General features: G+C 38.9%; 1 protein-coding gene across 4 annotated transcripts in view; it reads right to left on the bottom strand.

Moving 5' to 3' along the window:
* IARS1 (isoleucyl-tRNA synthetase 1) overlaps nucleotides 1-22,049 on the bottom strand; it is a 109,470-nt gene that overhangs the window by 28,393 nt on the left and 59,028 nt on the right. For 2 of the 4 annotated variants that reach the window (XM_037157068.2, XM_037157069.2), the window contains exons 21-30: nucleotides 21,323-21,414; nucleotides 18,362-18,439; nucleotides 16,045-16,166; nucleotides 15,497-15,599; nucleotides 15,161-15,244; nucleotides 10,780-10,954; nucleotides 8,637-8,749; nucleotides 6,582-6,677; nucleotides 5,644-5,820; nucleotides 4,126-4,231 (exon numbers count right to left, since the gene is read on the bottom strand). In XM_037157068.2, coding sequence (XP_037012963.2) covers nucleotides 4,126-4,231; nucleotides 5,644-5,820; nucleotides 6,582-6,677; nucleotides 8,637-8,749; nucleotides 10,780-10,954; nucleotides 15,161-15,244; nucleotides 15,497-15,599; nucleotides 16,045-16,166; nucleotides 18,362-18,439; nucleotides 21,323-21,414 — 1,146 coding nt within the window. The remainder of the gene's footprint in view (nucleotides 1-4,125; nucleotides 4,232-5,643; nucleotides 5,821-6,581; nucleotides 6,678-8,636; nucleotides 8,750-10,779; nucleotides 10,955-15,160; nucleotides 15,245-15,496; nucleotides 15,600-16,044; nucleotides 16,167-18,361; nucleotides 18,440-21,322; nucleotides 21,415-22,049) is intronic. The other 2 variants (XM_053662794.1, XM_053662795.1) reach the window with 2 other exon arrangements.

Genomic DNA, 22,049 nt, shown 5'->3' with positions numbered 1-22,049 from the left:
TCCAGGTCCATCTACCCATCTGACCGTCCCTTACATGCATTACAGCTGGGAAACAGTCTTACTAAAGACCAGGAAGACAAGACCCTAAAGAGCAGTTAGCTGAGCAATGGACTGGTGCCTATGATGTCCTATTCATACCACTCTCTTTCTTAAACCTCAAGGGAATCAAGCCTTGGCTCTACCATACACAAATAAAGTAGGCACTGCCTGAGGAAAACAGCAGCTGCTGTTGATATGGAGGGGGAAGATGGACCTATACTCATGAAGATGATTTAAAATTCCTCTTTCAGAGGGACAGTGGCTCCCAGCATAAAGTGACAATGTTACTTTTTATCTCTTTTCCTTCTTATAGTGGTTTCTTCAGCACATTTATTCAGCTGTGGGAAGTTTCTGGCCAAAGCCCTGTCCAGGGTTAGATCATGGGGATTCTTTAGTCTCTCTAGTTTCCCACCCTTCACTTGACTGTTTGTAGAACAGATCTCTTTTTGGAAGCCCATCTGCTAAACTGCCTCTTGAAACATGAAACACTGCCATGTTCCAAGATACTGCATATGCTTGCCTTCCAAAAACAACAATTTGTCTCCCTCATGTAAAGGATTCCCTCCATTCCTGACTCCCTTACTCCTTTGTTAGTAAGAATCTGTGGACCCAGAGATTAGTAAGATTATGTCCTCTGCCAGGAAGGAGTAACCACAGAAGAGTAAGATCTTTGACAATGTACCCTTGTAAAGGGGGGAGGGGGCATTGAAGGGGGAAAGTTATCATAAAATAGTCAGTGGGAGCACCAGGATAGTCTCTGACCACTGGTCAAGACAGTGGCAAGGGGAAGTTTTTATACTAAACATGTCAAATGCTATAGATATAAATGGGCAGGGCTTGAGCATACATGGAAAGCTAAAAAGATAGGTGGATAGGACCTGAGCATGCTGAAAGCTAGATGAACATGGATAGTGTCCAAGGAAGTCAAAAGCTAGAAAGATAATTGGATTAGGAACATAGCCCTCCCCTATCTATCCCTATAAAAACTGTGGGCTAACTGGAGAATTCAATTGGTCTTTGAGACAGGAGTCCACCATTATTTCAGGTTGTATGGCACCTGAATAAACCTTTCCTTTTTGCCTATCACCTGCCTCACAATTTGGCAAAAAAATATATATTTATACATTTTATATGATTTTTATATTTACAGCTGGTAATGTGTTTGCATTACTGTCAGTTTAAACCATCCACATTTAGTGTAATTACTGATGTTAACTTTAAGTCTTAAAACTTATTTTCTGCTATTTGTTTGGTTTTCTTTCCCTAAGCTTCCTGTGGCTTAACTGAACATATCATTCCATTTTTGTCTAATGTTTCTGTATGTACCTTTTGGTATAGGCTTTTTTTTCCTTTAGTGGTTGCAGTGGGTCGAATATAATACATATATAACCAGTAACAAATTCTTTTACTTTTCCTTTATTTGAGAATGCCTTTATTTTCTATTCATCCTGAAAGAAAGTTTTGCTTGGTATCATTCTGGGTAGATACTACACATATTTTAGCATCTCAGAAATGTCCTTTTCACCTTCTGGCCTTTATAGTTTCTGAGGAGAAATCCAGCATTATTCAAATGTTCCTTCCTCTAAGTTAGGTGTTGCACATCTCTGCTTTCAAGATGTTTTAAGTTCTACTAAGTTTGACTGTGTTTTCTTTATGTAGATTCTTTTGGGTTTTTACTGTATGCAGTTCCCTCGGCTTCTTGAATCTGTAGATTAATGTCTTTTGCCAAGTATCACAAGTTATTGGTCATATTTCTCTGAATACTTTTTAAAGTTCTGTCCTGTCTTCTCTTTCTATCAGAATTAAGGGACAAGAATATACAACTTTTCTTATTACCCTACAGATCCTTGAGGCCCCGTTCCTTTCCCCCCAGTTATTTTCCCCACTTAGGAACGTTAAATAATTAAACCACATTAAAATACTTTCATTTTGGTGTTTATCATTTACTCTCCTACCAAAGTCCATGGTGTGATCTGGTGGGTTTATCATAACTTGGATGAACTAGAGGAAATACAGTGGCATTGTCTTAGATGCCGTGTTGGGGAATTAGAGAAGAACAAGAATACACACACACCCGTAGACAAATCTCTTTTAATGTCTTTTTTTTAAACAATAATCAAGTATTTTTAACTCTTGTCCTTCAGAACGAGTAATTCCTATTGTATTATCCTGTCCACAGACGTTTTCTCATCTCTTTTATTCTGTTGTTGAGCCATCTACTGAGATTTTTGTATTGCAGTTATATTTCTCATTTCTAAAATTCTCAAGTGATTTTATAACTTCCATTTCTTTGCTGAGACTTTCTACTTTTAATTTGTTTCTACTGTGTTTGTAATTATTCTCAGAAGCATTTTTATTAAGGCCACTTTATATTCTGTCGAGTAATTTCAAAATTTCTGTTATCTAAATGTTCATATGTATTGAATGCCCTATTTCATTTAGTTTAAGAACTTCCTGATTTCTTGGTAAGATGAATAATTTTCAACTAGGTTTTCTGAGACTCTGGTTCTTAATTTAACCATCCATTGTAGCTGACTTGGACATCACATTGGTGGGGAAAGATGGTATTGCTTCATTATTGCTTGATGACAGGGTATGTCTAGGTTCCCTATCATTGACATTCCTTGTCATTGCTGGAAATTGGGGGCTGGTGATGGACTGAGGGAGTTCCAACTTTTCTTTAGGCCTCAAAGAGTTGAATTGCCTGCCTACTGCTCCCCATGTGGCCCTTAATGATACTTCTCCAGGGTGATGGGTGTTGAATTACCTCATTACCACAGGGAATGGTGAGGGGAAGAGATGCCTTAGTACTGGCTGGTGGGGAAGAAGTGCAGGCCCTCCATGTGATCTACACTGCCACTACTGGGAAGAGGGTCCAGCTACCAACTAGGTAAAATAAAAGTACCAGCTTACTACTTGGTCTTCTCTGACAACCACCATGGCAGTGGGGGTTTGAAGTTCCTTAGCCTGGGAAAGGCAGAACTCTAGGCTCCCCACTTGGTCTTTGTGTCAGTGGTAGTGAGGTAATAATATTTTTTCTTTTGTGGTTGGCTGGAGGGGAACAGTTATTATCTAAAAGTTTTCTGACTTGGTCAAGGTTACACTCTACTGAGCCTTCATCTAGAGAGAGCAGGATTTTGTTGGGGTGTTTTTGTCTATGCTCACTGGCATTTCCAAATTGCCAGCTTCTTTAACTCCAAGTCTGGGATACATGATGCAAAAAGAAATCTCAGGAAACACAGTTCTGTTTTGCTGCTTGATCCCAAGGTCCCTAGCTAGCTTGCCTTCTTACTTCCATCTTGAAGAATACTGAAAATATAAGCCCTGGTTTTTTGGACTCACCCCCCCCCCCACTATTTTGTAATACAAGTGACTGATTCAAGCTTTGTTTGCCTAGGCATGCACTTCAAACACAGCTACCTTCAATAAACGCATTGCCAGCCACTTGATTAGACAACGAGCCAGAAGTAACTAACTCTTCATACTGAGGCTCCTTTGTTGTAGAGTTCTTGGTTGACTTCAATATCTAAAACTTGGCTACTTCTTGTTTTCTCTTTGCATGCTTTGAAATCCTGCTCGTATGTTTTAAGTTCACCAATAATCCAGGTCTATGCATGTGCATGCCTGCAACCAACCCCAACCTGGCTGGGTGGCCCCACGTGTGTTGTGTAATTTCCAGGTTTTGTAAGTAAGAAACCTGTACCTTTCAGTTTTCTGATGGTAATTGTTGAAGAGTATTTAATCATAAGAACCAAAAGGGCTGGTCTAGCAATACCACTGGTTATTGATGGACTGAGAACAGTACAAAATAGTCTTCTCATGTTGGTTTTTACATATAATGTACAGGGCATTTGGCTGTACTTTGTGGGAGAAATAGGGGAAAGTATGTCTTTCATACTTTTGCTCCATCTTCTTAATAGAGTAAATCTAAAAATTTAGTTTTGTGGGTTCATTTTGATAACAATTAAAAAGAAAAAGTTATCCTATTTTACTAATTCTTTTATAATAGCTTCGAAGATATTCATAGGTTTAAGTAAAAACACAACCCCCCCAAAAGAAACCCCCATGGAATTCAGTTACTCATACCTTGCTCACTGCCATTTCCACAAATGTAAAGATTGACATATGAACAAGCAGGGCTAGGCTTGGATGATCCTCTGGTGAGTGTAATCTCCAGGTCAGACCCCTTTAACTGAGCACACAAGAATATATGATTAAGTAACTGTAGCAACTGACCACAGTGTCACAAATAACATGGGAACAACTTCTTCTAAGATAAAGAACTTTCTACAATTCTAAGATCATATTCAATCCCGTCAGCAAAATAGTAAAGGGCTTTGATTTTTCCCTAATTGTTTTATTTTTAATTTTTTTTTTGTTTTTAATTTATTGTTGTTCAGTTACACTTGTCTGGCCTTTTTTCTCCACTGCTCACCTTGACCCTGTCTCCCCTGACTCCCACAGTCAATTTCCCCCATTGCCCATGCCCATGAGTCCTCTCTTTTGTGTTCCTTTGCTTGCCCCTTCTCCTTCTTTCCCCTGTTATTCCCCTCCCCCTTCCCCTCTGGGCACTGTCAGTTTGTTCTTTATTTCCAAGTCTCTGATTCAATTTTGCTCATTTGTTTTGTTGATTAGATTCCACCTATAGGTGAAAGAATATACAAACTTGAAAATGAAACTATCTTGTAAATTGTCCTCACTAAAAAGACAGTCACTTCCAGCCCTTGCTTGTCTGCCTCATTTGTCCCATATAAAATAGGAACAGATAAGGAGTAAATGATTGAATAAATGAGTGGCTGACATAGATTTTCTTCTCCTATTATACATGTCCAACTTCTGGCCATGTCTTAGTATCAGATTTCCAAAGTTATATGTAAAATGTATGAATAGGAAATAAAACCTTAGGAATATATATATATATATATATATATATATACACACACACACACACACACACACACAACCTACCACTTTAAAAGTTAACTATTTTCAAGTCAATTGTACTTAACTTCAACAATAATTCCTAGAATCCACATTATGGACTTCCCTAGTTTTAGATATAATTGGCCCATACAGCCATGTGATACTAGCAATTTTTACATGCTTCCTGGCTACCTTCCTCAAAAGAGCTGCTAGGAGAACAGAAGTCCCTTCCTTCCCTCTCTCCTATCCTGCACATCATCTCCTGATCCTATATACCACTGTCCAAAGTAATTCAGAACTAAATATTAAACCAATTGCTACTGAGGGAACAGAATATCAAGAGGTTAGTACACCATCCCAATTGGTATGGCTCAGTTGGTTGGGCATAGTTCCTGCAAAACAAAAGGTCGCTGGTTTGATTCCTGGTCAAGGCACATGAACAGGTTGCAGGTTCAGTTCCTGGTCAGGGTATGTATGAGAGGTAACCAATTGATGTTTCTCATTCACTTCAATGTTTCTCTCCCTCTTTTTTCTCCCTCCCTTTCCCTCTCTCTAAAAAATAAATAAAATCTTAAAAAAAAAAAAAAGAATCCCTTAGATTTAAAAAAGAGGTTAGTACATAAACGTAACATAAAATCTAATACTATATCTCTTAATAGTTCAACAGAACTCAGAACTCACCTGAATTTTTTCTTGAATAAGAATTTGATCTGATGTAGGCACTGGATATGGTTTCAAGGGAGCCTTTATGGTGGCAAATATGAACTCCATGTGGCTTTCAATAATGGCATTCAGATAATTTCCTTCAGACTGTGCTGTGTAATACACTGTTATTTCATCAGTTGTAACCAGATTGCACTATAAGGACATACAGAAAATTTAAAAGGCAAGGACTTTGTTAATTAAAATGTAAGGTGCTGTTGAACACGCGCTGACAATCCCATGCTGAATCATTATGGGAAGGTATAGTCTTCTGCCCAATCCTCCGCTGAAACAAAGGAGTGAAACAGTGAGAACCCACTCACAAAGCTCAGTATGCAGGAAGTGGCCTCCTGAGACTGTGAACCCCAAATCTCAAACACCTGACCTAAGGATACGGGGTGGTGGGAGCCCTCCTAGTAGTAGGAGCTCCATAGCTCTTACCTGGTGGGAGCAGGCAATAGTCTCTGTCTACCTGCCCTGGCTCCCAGCTCCCAAATAAGAAACACCTCTTCTATACAGATCAAAACAATCTCTCCCCTGAGCTAGAAGCCCTTCCACACTTACTAGACTGAACCTCTATTCTTTTTCAGATACCCACTGTCACCTCTGATGACCTTCTGCACTAGTCGTAAGACGATTCTGTCAAAGTCCCAGGAAAGTGGCAAAAGGAGGACAAGGGGCACAGACTGGCAGAAAGCTCCTAGCCAGAGAAAGGTACCTACATCCAGCCTGGGAGTGAATAAGTAGAGAGGAAAAGTGGCCTAACTTTCTTGCAGAGTATAATCTGAATGAATTATACATTACCAATTTTAATTAACTGATTACTATGGTTTATAATGCCTACCTCTCCCATCCTCCCCAACAACCAAAACTTAAGCAAAATTCCAAAACAGCAGTTTGCTCTTAATCTGACAAACCTTTTTGCGAAGTTTCTGGATGCGATTGATGACTTCCCGAGCCACTCCTTCATCCATCAATGACTGGTCAGGGGTGATGTCTAAGAGAACCAAAGCCTATAGGAATAAACAGAGCACACTGTGACAATCATTTAAGGAAAAACGTTCTTTCAAACCCAGCAAAATGCTTTAAAAACTAAATTCTGAGAAGTCTAATATGCAGCAGTATATATTCATAAAACTGAGCCAAGAACATAGGTAATCTAGTTTCTTCATAGTTTGGGTTCTTGTTTGTAATCAGTGACTGCTTCATCCTTTGAGGTGTAGCTTTCCATTTTTCTTCTGTAGGGTGCTGCTCACAAAGGATCCTGAGACCAGCTTTTGTTGGTCTTTCAACTCTGCTTTTTGTCAATGGTCATGAAGTCCTTAGAGCAGCTTTTCACAATGGACCCATAATAAACAAGTGGATTAAAGGCAGCCACCTGTTATGTCTTAAAACAAGATCCCTTTTTATTGTCTGGTTTACTAGTGTGATTAAAAAAATAATTTCTGAAATGAACCACAGTATTTTTTTCGAGTTACTGTATTTTTCAGACTATAAGATGCTCTCCCCCAACCCCCAACACCCCCCCTCGATTTGGGAGGAATAATGGTTGTAAATGCTGCTGTTGAGTTCTGTTTACATTTGCATTGGTGAAATACTATACTGTTTACTTTATTAAATATTTTACCATATATTTTGCTTCAAATTTTTTTCCTATTTTCCTCTAAAACCTAGGTGCATCTTATGACTGAAAAATACAGTAGTTTACCATCTTCTTGTCAACGTTGTCTACTTTACTATCTTATATGTTCTGAAGATCGTGATGATGATGTACTAATAGTATGTTTCACTTCTATTAGAAGGGGATAAGCAAGTAAATTAGGTAACATCACCATTTACGTCAATCAGAGAAGTTAAGCTTCACGAAAGCACAGAAAGCAGAATGGGAAATGGAGGATGAGTCAGGGCAGCGCCACCACAGCCCATAATGACACTTCCTTAAGTCAAGCAGAACACTTCTTCAGGCTCTCCCTTACATTGACTGGGGCTGGGAAGAACTGTACCATCTCAGTGTTTACCATCCTCCCTGTACTCCCTCTCCCTTCTTTTGTAGCTTCCTCACCTTTGGCTCCTTATACCAGTCTGCCCACACCACACAGAGACTACACCTAATGTAAGCCCCGAGGAGGTTGGCCAGGTCACATAAGGTACTCCCACCTCCCACTGAATCTTGAAATGTTAGGTACAGAGGGACTCCAGCAAGCCCACTACTCCCACACTGGAGGTCTTAGAACCTATCTGCCCAGAAAAGTCTGATCAGGAGCCAAAAGGGATGCTATGCTCCATCACAATGAAAAATACTGGCCCCAGAATACAAAACTGCTTGAACACATTCTTCAAAGAGCACTCCCTAAACACCCTTAGCTCTACCCCACACTTTGATTTTATTTAATTACTTAATGTTTAGAGCAAGGGGATGTAGGGGGAAAGAGAGGAAGAGAAACACTGATGTGAGAGTGAATCATCAATTGCTTGCCTCTTGCACGCCTTCAAACAGGGACCTGACCTGCAACCCAGGCATATGCCCTGACTGGGAATTGAACCAGCAACTTCTTACTTTGAGGGACAACACTCAACCAACACACTGAGTCATACCAGTCAGCGCTCTACCCCACACTTTAGAAAGAAAGTATTCTCAGTACTTACTTCTACCAGGTAATTTATCAGGCAGAAAACAACTAGCTTACTTTCTGGTCTCCATAACTGACTTACCACTCGAAGGGTGAGATTACATTACATCCTATTCATTTTAGTGTGATCCAACACTTGGGACAATTACTCACATACAAAACATATATTTATGCATTGGTTAAAGAAATGAATATGTAAAAAGCATATAATAGAGGGGTTTAATTAAGACAATCTAAAATGAATAACTGCTTTACTTTATCCTGAGACATGCTATCAACATTTCAGGAAAGGAGTATGTCTTACTTTCTGGTAAAGAAATGCTCTAGGGGAACAGAAAATACCTGAGCATCTGAGTGTGCTTCGAACTGTGCTGTCCCACTTGTTGCCTGATCAAAGGTGTACATGAGACGAATATCTTCTTCATGTAATTCATGGCCTCCCACAAAAATGGTTCCTATTAGAGAAGCAATAGCCACTGTTACTCAATTAGTCCTTTCTCCTACTCAAGCTGCCCTGCTTTAAGTATAATGTGCCACCTTTTAACAAAAAAAATTCATAGTATTAAGCTACAGAAGCTTTAAGATATCATGTCCTCCTGACCCAATGTCTACAGTTGTATAAAAACTTCGATTCAAAGACATGTGCCAGGATGCCATGAATTCCCATCATAAATACACACTTCATGATGTAATGAAAAATGCAGTCTGTAGAGTCAAACTGGCCTCAGGCCCACCACTCAATGAGAGTAGGACTATGGTGTTTTATTATGTGTAAGCAGGGTGCAGGTTAAATAAGGTGAACAGTGTGACACTCTGAGGGTCATGCCTATCCACCACAGGCAGAGAATTTACAGAGCTCAGGGTGGGAAAACCCCCTTGTTCAGGAAGCCCACTGTAATTACCAACAATGATGTTCCTGGTCTCTGAGCAGTGGGCTGCCATTCTCACATCATGGCACTATGTTCTGAAAATGATCTTTGTCTTCCATCAGGTCAGAACAGTCTATTCAGGAAATACAGTTTAAAAATTATTGTCTTTTGGTTTCAAAAAAGATGAATTTCAGAAATTTTTGATATTTTGGCTACCTGGTGAAACAACTTAGATTTGTGACTGAAAGGCTGATCAAAGATTTTTATTAACTTACTATGGCAAGTGAAATTAGTTATGTACTCAAGTTTTAGTTGCTAACAACTCATGTAAGTGTGTCAGATAAATTTTATCTAACAAGTTGAGTAATCTTAGGGGAACTTTTCCCAATTTTCAAAATCACTCATCTGATTTGAGTCTTTAAATCTCTTTTCATGTCACCTCTGTGCTTATGATTTTCAACTTCAGAGGGAGTACTACCAATTAGACACCTTGTGCCCCAGGACAGCTGCAGAATGTCAAGCAGCAATAAGACCAAGTATTATTCTAATCAAGACAGCGCTGAGAACTTGTGGACACATGGAAAGCAGAGGGTTAAGAGAGAGCTGAGTCTTATTTCCTCATAATGTCCTATACATTTGCTTCAGAGCAGTTACAAAACTTATGATTACTTCCATAAATCTTCCATTTCTGCCAGCACAGTGAGGGTGAGGATTGGCTGTCTTATGAAACTCAAATAGAAGGGCTTTAAACAATATGTGCTGAGTGAACAAAACCAGCCTTGCCTAATTAAGACACCAAAATATGGATTCGATATATTTTAAGAGAAACTGTGATAATTTCTGAACTAGTTCTCTTTTACAAAATGTTCTACACCTCAACGCTAAATTTTTTCTCTAAAAATACTTGAATCTTTTTTCTGAATGTTTCCCGGGGTTCATTCTGATGCCTCCAAAAGTCACCAAATCTTTTCTTTTTTAAATTCAATGATAACCTAAGGGCCAACCATCTGTTTCAGTAATTTCTATCTAAAAATTCAGCCCAAAGAAATTAATTTCATAAAACATTTACATGAAAATATACAGTGAAATATTACTTGTAATATTAAAAGAATGGAAATAAGCTAAAGTACCAACAATAAAAGACTGATTAAAACCATAATCGGGTATCCATATGAAGGCAAGTATACAGTTATTGAAATAGCATTTTAATATAAACACATAGTAACACATAATATTAAAAAAAAGCAAAAGAAAAACAAAATGTTAAAATGAATGAAAACAAAGCAAAATTTAAAATTATAGTGTGATGTTTCATAATGTGACTATATTTGACAATAATATGACTATATTTGTAACTAAAAGAAAATGAATCAGAATTTTAACAGTGCCCCAGCACCTAACAAACATATTAACCAGCAGAAGGAAGGCACTCACCCTATACTAAATGAATGTGTGATGGCTTAGGGATAATTTTTATTGCCTATTTAAGGTTTTCTAACTTATCAGAATTATATCTAATAAACATTTTTATAGATAAGAGAGTTTTTGGAAAGAAAAAGTTATAATAAATGTCAAAAGCCTCATTAGGCTCAGATTCCCATCAGACTGATACCCACCACTCTTCTGGAACTGCTCCAGCTCCTCACTGCTCAGCTGCTTGATGGATGTCATCACCACCTTGAAGGCTCCCTTCAGACGTTTCCCTAGGATCAGGTGATCGGGTTCTGCCCTTAGGCGAACACCATACTTGTTTTTATCTGTAGACAGTGTAACTTTTCGAACATTCAATTCCTATGGTTGGTGGACAACATAGAAAGAAAATAAGAAAAAGGAAAACGTGTCCACAAAAATATTGCACACAAATGTTCTTACAACATTATTCAAAATAAATAAAAAGAGGTTCAGCTGTGAATGGATAAAAGATACAGTCTGTCTATAAAATGGACTATTATTTAGCAATATAAAAAAAATGAAGCACTGGCTTCTGGCAAAGATGGCGGTTTAGGCAGACTTGGTTTGCCTCTTCACACGACCACATCAAAATTACAACTAAAATGTAGAACAACCATCACGCAGGAACATAAGAAATCAAGCTGAATGGGAATATGACAACCAAGAATTTAAGTTGAATGGAAGTCTGACAACTTTGGATTTAAAGAAACCACACCCATCCAGACTGGTAGGAGGAGTGTAGTTGAGGAACAGGCTGGTCCCATACCCATGTAGATAAAAATTCGGCTGGCATTTCGTGGGAGTGAGGAGTCCCAAACACAGACCAGGCCCCCCAGCCCAGAAATTCCAATGCCAGGAGGATAAGTCCCCACAATTTCTGGCTATAAAAACCAGCAAGGATTGAGTCATTGGAAAAAACTGTTGGGAGTCCCACACAGTTCCTCTTAAAGAACCTACAAAAGGACTAACATACTCCAACTCACTCCCTCTGAGCTCAAGCACCAGGGCAGCAGCTTGAAGGGCATTAGTGGAATACAGGGAGAAACTGAAGTGCCTAGCAGGAAGAAGAGAAGGCACCACTGTCCCTTTTCTAAACCCTCCCCCTACAGTGACTGCAAGTTGGTGCTATATTTGAGACTTCATCAACCTGGCCAACATTGTTTGACCAGCCTTTTAGATCCCCAGAGGCTATGTTCCACCCAACTTACAGGTCTACCCAAGCTACTTTTCCATAAGAATGGGCTGGTCTTGGTTCCTAAATCTTATCAAATAAGAAACAGTTGGCTTCTTGGGCCTCAGTGGCAGCAGGATTCACAGCTTGTTTTTTCCTGGGAATCTCCAAGACCAGCATAAGTAGAGACCATCTCAGATTGTTTTATAGCTCAGGCAGGGTGCCCTGGGGAAAACACAGGTGAGGGCTAACCCTGGTCTGCACCACCTGGGAAAACCCAGACCCAGTGGACATCTACAGACCATGTTGGAGCACCACCACCCTGCCTTGCACAGCTGATCCTCCATAGAGAGCAGAGGTTGATAGTAAGTGGTCACACCCAGTCCTTGTAGGTGACTGGCCTGGGTAGATCCCTACTATTGATCTGCCAACAGCGACCAAGGCTCAACTATAAGAGCGTGTACTAAGCCTACACGAAGGGCACACTTTGAGAACCTAGCTTGGGTGAGAGGGGAGGCTGTGCCACTGGATCCTATGGGACACCTACATTAGGCCATACCGCCAAGACATAGAATCAAAGCAGCTCTACCTAATATACAGAAGCAAACACAGGGCCGCTAACAAAAAGAGAAGATGAAATGTGGCGCAAGTGAAAGAACAGATCAAAACTCTAGAAAAAGAACCAAACAAAATGCAGATAAGCAATCGATCAGATGCAGAGTTCAAAACACTGGTTATAAGGATGCTCAAGGAACTTAGTGAGGACCTCAGCCACACAACAAAGACCCAGTGAGAAACAAAGGATACACTAATTGAATTAAAGAACAACTTTCAGGGACAACAGAAGAGTAAATAAAGCCGAGAACCAATCAATGATGTGAAATACAAGGAAGCAAAAAACACCATACAACAAGAAGAAAAAAGGATCCAAAAACACAAGGACAATATAAACAGCCTCTGGGACAACTTAAAGAAGTCCAACATTCACATCAGAGGGTTGCCAGAAGGACAAGAGAAAGACCAAGAAATTGGAAATCTTTCTGAGAAAATAGTAAAAGAAAACTTCCCTAATTTGGTGAAGGATATAGACATGCCAATTCCAGGAAGCATGGAGAATCCCAATTATGATGGATGCAAAGAGGCCCATTCCAAGACACATCGTAATTAACAGCCAAAGCTTACAGATAAAGAGAGACTCTTGAAAGCAGCAAGAGAAAAGAAGGAGTTAGTTACCAGATGGTTCACAGATGGGAGTGGGGAGGATAAGAATGGGTTTAGAGGTGAGGGGATTGCCTGAGGGAGTAGGGGGTACTAGATAGAGGTAGTAACTACATACAAATAGGTAGTTACAACATAGCCAGGGTGTAAAGTACAAGTATAGAAAATGGAGTAGCCAAATAACATACACATGACCTGTGGACATGAACAATGATGGGGGGATTGCCTGAGGGAGTAGGGGGTACTAGATAGAGGGGGGCTAGGGGGAAAAGTTAGGACAACTGTAACAGCATAATCAATAAAACATAATTAAAAAAAAGAAATTAAGTAATAATTCATGCTATAACATGAATAAAGTTGAAGATGTCTGATACAAAAGACAATATAGCATATGATTCTATTCATGTGAAATGTCCAGAGTAGGTAGATGTACCCAGAGACAGAAAACAGATTCATGGTTGATAGGGATGGTGGGATCCTGAGGGGGAAGGGTGCATGAGCATTACAGGATACAGGGTTTCTTTATGCACTGATGAAAATGTAAAATGGTGCTGAATGGTTATACAACTCTATAAATAATACTAAAAACCACTGAATTGCATGGTATAAAAAACCTTTCCTGCCTAGATCAGTCAAGAGAGTTGAACATAACTCAATTAAAAATGACTTCAGAATTAGGAATCTGAACTTCATATCTCAGGGATAAAGTTTGGTCAAGTAATTTCAGTGTAAGAAAAGGCTAACTATCCAGAAGAATAACTTAATCAAAACATTTCAGGTCTCTATTACACTAGTCAAAAATTACTAATGCAGCCCTGGCTGGTGTTGCTCAGGGGATTGAGCTACACCAGCCAGGGCTGGTGAACCAAAGGGTCATTGGCTTGATTCCCAGTCAGTGCACATGCCTGAATTATGGGCCAAGTCCCCAGTAGGGGAGGCAAGCACGCACTGTTTCTCTCCCTCTCTTTCTTCTTCCCTTCCCCTCTCTCTAAAAATAAATCAACACAATCTTTGAAAAAAAATTACTAATGCAGCAGTAACTGATGACAGGATAGGATATATAACTAAAGCAAATTGTAGGGAGGTGCCTAGTTTTGCCATTACACTTAACCTGTGTTAGGTGATTCCACAGTGATTAAGATATTCTACTTAAAATATCCTATTTTTATCCATATCTATAAGCATCAATTACAAAATTTATAGCTCTTTAGTTCTAATATTTGTCTGGAATACTTAAGCAATTAAATCCAACACAGAAGTTAATATTTTTACAATAATAAATTTAAGTATCACCAGTAAAAATATAAATGAAATTTGAAATATGGTACATTTGTTTTTGAAACATCATGGAATAAGGCATTTTGGGAGGACAACTGACACTAGTTTAACTTTTGACCTCATGCTTTACTTTTAGGAATCTATCCAATATCCATTCTATAGCACAGACACAAAGTTACACACAAACCTTTTGTTTACAATGAAAAAGCTAAATTTCCTACAACACAAGATACATTAAATAAATTATGATACAGCCAAAAAGTGAACATTATGCACCTGTAAGAAGAATAAAGTAGATCTTTATGTTTTTAATACAAGATACCTTTTATGAAATTGTAAGTGAAGAAAAGCAAGTTATATACATAATCCTCTGTAGGCACAAAGCCAGTGATGTGTGTGTATATGTGTCTAAAATGCTAGAAAGAACCCTTGCAGGAACTACCCTAGGGAACATCCCAGGAGGGGTTGAGATTCCATGGGGTGAATGGAACAGAAGGGACTCACCTTTTACTGTATGCTAGTGCTGAACTGTTCACAACTAATGTGTTCACTCGTTACTTATACAATTTGAAGGAACAAAGTTTTTTGTTAAGCACAAAGTACTAAGAAGAAGAAAAGTAGATGAAGGTATAAATGACCCAACTAAGTTAAAGAAACTCATTGATTATGAAATCACTTTTAAAGAATTCCAATAACAGTGTAAAAATTCATGATGATCCTGAGAGTAAAATTTCATGGATAATTAAATTTATGTATATAAAGATGTACACAATGGATAAATTATATACTCAAAGTGTAATTTATTGCAGTTTCCTAATTGAAATAATCTTCTGAAAAGAATCCTACTTAAACCCAAAGAAGTAAGTCATCTGCCTTACCTCAATGATATACTTCTCCAGAGACCTGATATCATTAAGAGCTTCCAGATCATGATGAATAACGACAATTTCTTTCAAAGGATACTAGGAGGAAAAGACAAAAAGTTCACTAAGCAGCCAATCCTCAAAACTGTAGAAAATATGGAACATTAAATATTTTATCTGAAAGTCAAGTTCTAAGACTCAAAATTAAGTTCAACTAGAACTAAGTCATTCATACCTTTACTGTAAAAGGAATTGAAAATTTATGCCATTGCTGGAAGTTCTCTGTACTAAGAAAATACTCAGACATAGACATTTAGGACTGTGCAATGTAAAATAAATAAGATCTCAAACCTTTATTGGAATAGTTTTGCGGTCTCGAATCACTCGCCCAAGTTCAATGACAGACTGCATTCTAGAAACTGCACTCTCGATGTTCTTGTCAATTAATTCCTCTCTAATTAGAAGAGGTAGGGATGTAAAAGACATTAGATTTAAAAGGAAAAAAATCCTAAATAACAGCCATGCTTAAATGAAGGAAGATGGTCAGGTTAAAGATATGATGGTGTGGTGAGGTCTCCCAGTGAAGCACCTGGGGAAGAACGACATGAGCTGGCCTTGAGAATATGGCAAGGAGCAGGCAGTAAGCCTGAGCCTCCTGCTCACTATACCCAGCAGGTTCCCAAGGTGACACCAACAGACCTGCTCACACTCCAGATATGTGGAAGCATGCAGCACTATAGGTGGTTCCACACTGAGCATCCCCTACCCCCAAATCTGTAACCTGAGAAGTAGCTCTGGTGAGAACCAGGACACAAAGTGACTAGGGCCCTCACTCCAGTACATCTCTGACAACTTCCCTTCCCATGGCCCAGTCAAGCTTACATGTATTTTATTCTTACCGAACACGGGGCAGCATGAGGTAGTGGATGCTGCATGTATCCTTGTCCTGGACAGAAACGGGGTCAATCAGCATCTTAAGATTCTGGTACATCAATTCAGTAAGAAAAGGTGTATAGGGGGCCTATATAAGGACAGAGGACATCATGTCACTCACATGTAGCCATCATTAACTGACCTCACAGGGGAAAATAGGAACTAAAAATTTTAAAGAAATACTAAGATATATGGACAAAAGTGCACATGAGGTGACTAAACATGCCCTGCAAGAGAAATGACCTCATTTTCAACTCGGCGAGAGGAACTTCCTGTGGAGCAAAAGAAGAGAACAGCGAGAACCCAAAGCATCCTGAAAGATTTCTGCTAAGCCAGTGATAAGAGTCACTGGCTTATCTCAAGAAAAATCATAAGAAAACAACCTAACACTAATCTTAAAGAACTAGAAAAAGAAGAAAAAAGCAGCCCAAAGTCTGCAGAAGGAAATAGTAAAAATTAGAGTAGAATTGAATGAAAGAACAACAACAACAAAAAAACTATACAAAAATTAATTTAACAAAGAACTAGTACTTAAATTGACAAACCCAGCTAGACTCACTAAAAAAAAAAAAAAAGGAGTAAAGACTCCAGTAAATAAAATGAGAAATAAAAGGGAAGACGTTACCACTGATAAGACCAAAATACAAAGGATAATTAAAAATACTCTAAAAGACTATAGGCCGCCAAATTCAATAATAGGGAAAAAACAGGTAAGTTTTAGAAATCTGTAACCTTCCTAGACTGAATCACAAAGAACTAGAAAATCTAAAAAGACTGAACAGGGGTGAGAAAATTGAAACCATCAAAAACTTCCTAAGGCCCCATCTGGTGTAGCTCAGTGGATTGAGTGCAGGCCTGCAAACCAAAGGATTGCGGTTTGATTCCCAGTCAAGGCATATGCTTGGGTTGCAGGCCAGTTCCCAGCAGGGGATGCACAAGAGACAAGCATACATTGGTATTTCTCTCCCTCTCTCCTTCCCTTCCCCTCTAAAGATAAATAAATAAAAATCTTTATATATAAAAATCTATATATATAATGAACTATTACTCAGCCATAAGAAAAAATGAAATACTGCCACCTGTGACAACATGAATAGTGAGAATATCATGCAAAGCAAAACAAGTCAGACAGAAGAAACTAGAACCATACGCTTTCACTCTTATGTGGGATATAAAATCAAAAACAGCAAATGAACAAACATGAAAAACGAAAACTCACAGACACAGACAATAGTATTACTGTTGCTAGGGAATGAGGGTGAAAAGAATAGTAAAGTTTAAAGGGTGTCAAATACCTGGAGATAAAAAATTGACTTTGGATGGCAGGCATACAATGCAATATAGAGATGATGTGTAATAGAACCACACTTAAAACCTATGTAATTTTATTAACCAATGTCATCCAAGAAAATTAATAAAAAACAAACAAACAAGTTACTGACCACATACCAGCGAAGTCAATATAAAAAAAAAACCTCAATGTCCTCCAAACTCTGAAACCTCATTTGTAAACTGGGGGAACACAACTTGCTTCACAGAATAAAAATGAGTGAGGCCCTGGCTGGTGTGGTTCAGTGGATTCAGTGCTGGTCTGTAAACCAAAAGGTTGCTAGTTCAATTCCTAGTCGAGGCACATGCCTGGGTTGCTAGCCAGGTCCCCAATAGGGGGTGTGCATGGGGCAGCCACACACTGATGTTTGCCTCCCACCCTTTACCCCTCCCCTTCTCCTCTCTAAAAACAAACAAACAAATAAATAAAATCATATTTAAAAAAAAGTGAGGATAGATGTTGTTAAATCAGGCATAGGACCTGATACAAAACAGGTTCTAATTCTGTGTATGTTTAGGAAATATACAGAAGGAAGCTTATAATTTATAACAGACTAGCAGAAATAGGATATGGGCATTAAAAGAAATAAAAACTTTACTTGTATATAATTTGATTATTTCAAGTGGCAGAGGAATCCCCTCATCATAAGATGAGGAATGATATTCAAGGGAATTGTGGCAATTCAATTTAGATGCAAGAACCATGACCTGAAATTTACTGTGAGCAGTGAGAAGAAAAAAAAAATCTACCCTTTGAAACAAATGTTCTTTGCTTGACACATGTAAGCTAATAAGATTTCTTAAAATGAACTAGAGATTTAAGTTGTTATAAAACTTGATTTCTATTTCCGATATAACAAATACAAAATAGGTATAGATAGGAGACTCTGAAGCAACAGGGTAATGCAAAGAATCCATAGGTCTGTATTTTTAGAATGGGGCCAAGCACCTTACCATAAGTCTGCACAGAGAAAATAAAACACTAAACAAGGTCTCCAAGGCCATAACACAATCCTCTGTCCCGTTTTCACCCTAGTGAATAAAAAAGAAACACACTGAAATGTTAAAACCAAGTAAGTATTAAAAACAGGCAATCCAAAGGGAGCCCATGGTGTACTGACATGACAGACAGAGCCAGGAGAAGTGACCACAACCAACCATGATCTAGGGTCAGTGCAGAGAGCCAAGATGGGGCCCCCTACTCCCTCCCACCTCTGTGGCTGGCTAAGCTGATGGAGAATGGCTCTATGACTGTGAGGTAAAGAAAAACAACAGAATCCGCAGGCTTATAGTGGGATCCCCACACAATAGATAGAAGTAGTTGCCAATACAAAATTTAAAGTACTTTTTTACGTAACATTCCTTATTTATTAAAAATGTATATGCCATGTATTTAAATAGTTATATTAATTCATTATAGAAAAAAAAAGATTATTAAAAAAATTTAATCATAAATAAGTTACCCAGAAAAAACTACTGTAAACATTTTAACACATATCCTTGTAGATTGTGTGTACATACATGCATATGTATATATGTGTGTATATTTTAACAAAGATGAATTACTGTTCTATTATGGGCGTTTACCATTAACACATATAAAGGCAAAAACTGATGGGTGCCGACTGACCTTCAGTATGAGTGACCCTCACTTCCTGTCTTATACTATCACTGTTTATGCATGGCTTAAGTCCTGATACAGGACCCATTCATCACTCATTGTAAATCTCCAACAGGCTCAAAGAGTTTTGTCTATGAATAACTGACCTTTTAAAGGTAGAAGCCACCCTGGAGATCAGAGTCGTATATAAAATTTGAAAACATTTACACAACTTTAGATTTATAGCCAAGATGGAAGAATAGGTGAATATATATTGCCTCTGAGCAAACAAAAAGGACATTAAGTTTAAGAACAATAAATAACCAGAACTGCCAGAAAATCAAAACGTATGGAAGTCTGACAACCAATGAGTTAAAGAAGAAACATTCATCCAGACTTATCATAGGAGGAACAGAGGACTGGCAGCAAGGCAGTGGATGGAGGACCAGGCAGGTGAGGCAGCAGCTGGCAGACTGGGTGGAACACAACCCAGGGTTTCCAGTGCAGGGAAACAGAGCCTCAAAACCTCTGACTGAAAAAAACCTGTGGGGGTTGAGGCGGGAGGAAAATCACCCAGCCTCACATGAGAGTTTGTTGGAGAGACCCAAAGGGTCCTAGAAGGTACACAAACCCACCCAGCTGGGAATCAGTACCAGAAGGGCCCATTTGCTTGAGGACAGCAGAAGTGACTGAAAGCCAGTAGACAGCAGAGCCTAACAAGCAGCAGCAATGTGGGCTGCTCTGCCTGCACAAATACCTAAGACTCCACTCTTTACTACTTAACAGATGCGATGAGACAAAAATATGGCCCTACTGGAAGAACAGATCAAAGCTCCAAAAATACAACTAAGCAATGAAGAGATATTGCCAATCTATCAGATGCAGAATTCAAAACACTGGTAATCAGGATGCTCACAGGATTGGTTGAATATGGTTCCAAATTAGATGAAAAATTGAAGGCTGTGCTAAGTGAAATAAAGGAAAATGTACAGGGAACCAATAGTGAAGGGAAGGAAACTGGGACTCTAATCACTGGTGTTGACCAGAAGGAAGAAAGAAACATTCAACCATAACAGAATGAAGAAATTAGAATTCAAATTAATGAGGAGAGGCTTAGGCACCTCCAGGACATCTTGAAACGTTCCAACATCCAAATTATAGGGGTGCCAGGAGGAGAAGAGGAAGAGCAAGAAATGGAAAACTGAGTTAAAAACATAATGAAGGAGAACTTCCCCAATCTGGCAAAGGAAATAGACTTCCAGGAAGTCCAGGAAGCTCAGAGAGTCCCCAAAAAGTTGGACCCAAGGAAGCAGACATCAAGGAACATAATAATTACACTAGATAAGATTAAAGAGGAGGTACTCTTAAAAGCAGCAAAAGAAAAGGAGACAGTTAATGAGTCCCCCAAAGACGATCAGATTTCTCTAAAGAAATCTTGCAGGCAAGAAGGGGCTGGAAAGAAGTACTTGAAGTCATGAAAGGCAAGAACCAACATCCAAGATGACTCTATGCAGCAAAGCTATCATTTAGAGTAGAGGGGCAGATAAAGTGCTTCCCAGATAAGGTCAAGTTAAAGGAGTTCAGCATCATCAAGCTCTTATTATATAAAATGTTAAAGAGACTTATCTAAGAAAAAGATGATGTGCAAAACTAGGAACAGTAAAATGACAACAAACTCACAACTATCAATAACTGAACCTAAAAATACAAACAAAAACTAACTAAGCAAAAACTTGAACAGGCACAGAATCACAGAAATGGAGATCACATGGAGGGTTATCAGTAGGGAGGGGCAAGGGGGAGAAGAGAGGAAAAGTTACAGGTTATAAGCACAACTGGTAGGTACAAAATACTCAGTGGGAGGTTAAGAACAGTATGGGAAATGGAGAAATCAAAGAACTTGTATGTATAAGCCATGGACATAAACTAAGGGGGGTAGGCTGGTGGGGGGGAGTGTTAGGTGGAGGGGAATAACCTGGAGAAAAAAAATGGGACAACTGTAATAGCACAATCAATAAAATACATTTAAAAAAATAAAAGAACATTTACATCACTTTATTTTGTGTTCTAAGAGATCTGCTCAGATTAGTCCTACATAGCCTTGAGACTCCTTCCAATGACATGTCCATAATTGTGTTGTGAAAACACGCTCCATGACTTTAAAAACTTACAGGTCCCCATCCATCAAATGGTGATAAATGTAGCTAATACTCAATGTAAAAAAAAAAATTGCTTAAAAAACTGAGGGCATTGGGCTGTATGTATTTTCAGACTCCCTACACATTTTGATCTTCTGAAGAACAGCCCAAACTTACCTTTAATCTTCGGCGGTTCATTCTGACATACCAATTGGTGAGAATATCGACAAACTTTACCAGGCGAGGCACCACAGTATAGAGCCTATAAGCTAAAAGTAAGACCAATCAATCAGGTTGCAAGAATATACTAAGCACTTGGGGTAGTTGAGGAAAGGATGGGCATAAGAACAAGTCACCCTGTCATCCAAGAGTCACTAAGCTTGTTAAGGACAGAAAGAATCAAAGTGAAGCAATCATAATGGCTCATTCACTGAGGACATACAGTATGATCATCAAGGGTCTAGGGGCACACACACACCATCCTGTGAGCTCCTGTCAGTGAGGAAAATGTAAACCCCGTAATGTGTGGCTCAGAGGCCAATATTGCCCATCACATAAATCCAGGAAGTATGTTTCCCAGGAGCTATGCAAAGCTACAGCACTACGAAAGCCCAACTTCCTTTACTATGCTGCTGACATAAAACTACAACTATGCAGTTGTTCCTCAACTAAGACTGACACAAAAAGGTCTAATGAGATGTTAAGAGACATAACATAGGTCAATGTTTTTCAAGCAGAGGAAGTTTGTCCCACAGAGGGCACTGGCAATGTCTGGAGAAACATTCTGGTTGTCAAAACTGAGGAGGTGTGTGCTCCTGGCACCTGGCAAGAAAAACAAGTGATGCTTGCTGCTCAGCCTTGTATAACACACAGCCCAGCCTCACCACAAAGAACCACCCAACCC

Source organism: Artibeus jamaicensis, unplaced genomic scaffold (genome assembly GCF_021234435.1).
Source record: "Artibeus jamaicensis isolate MK-2021 breed Jamaican fruit bat unplaced genomic scaffold, CSHL_Jam_final contig_288, whole genome shotgun sequence".
In the NCBI taxonomy this organism is placed as follows: domain Eukaryota; kingdom Metazoa; phylum Chordata; class Mammalia; order Chiroptera; family Phyllostomidae; genus Artibeus; species Artibeus jamaicensis.
Note: the sequence above shows the minus strand (reverse complement) of the source record. Positions and strands in the feature narration are given on the sequence as shown.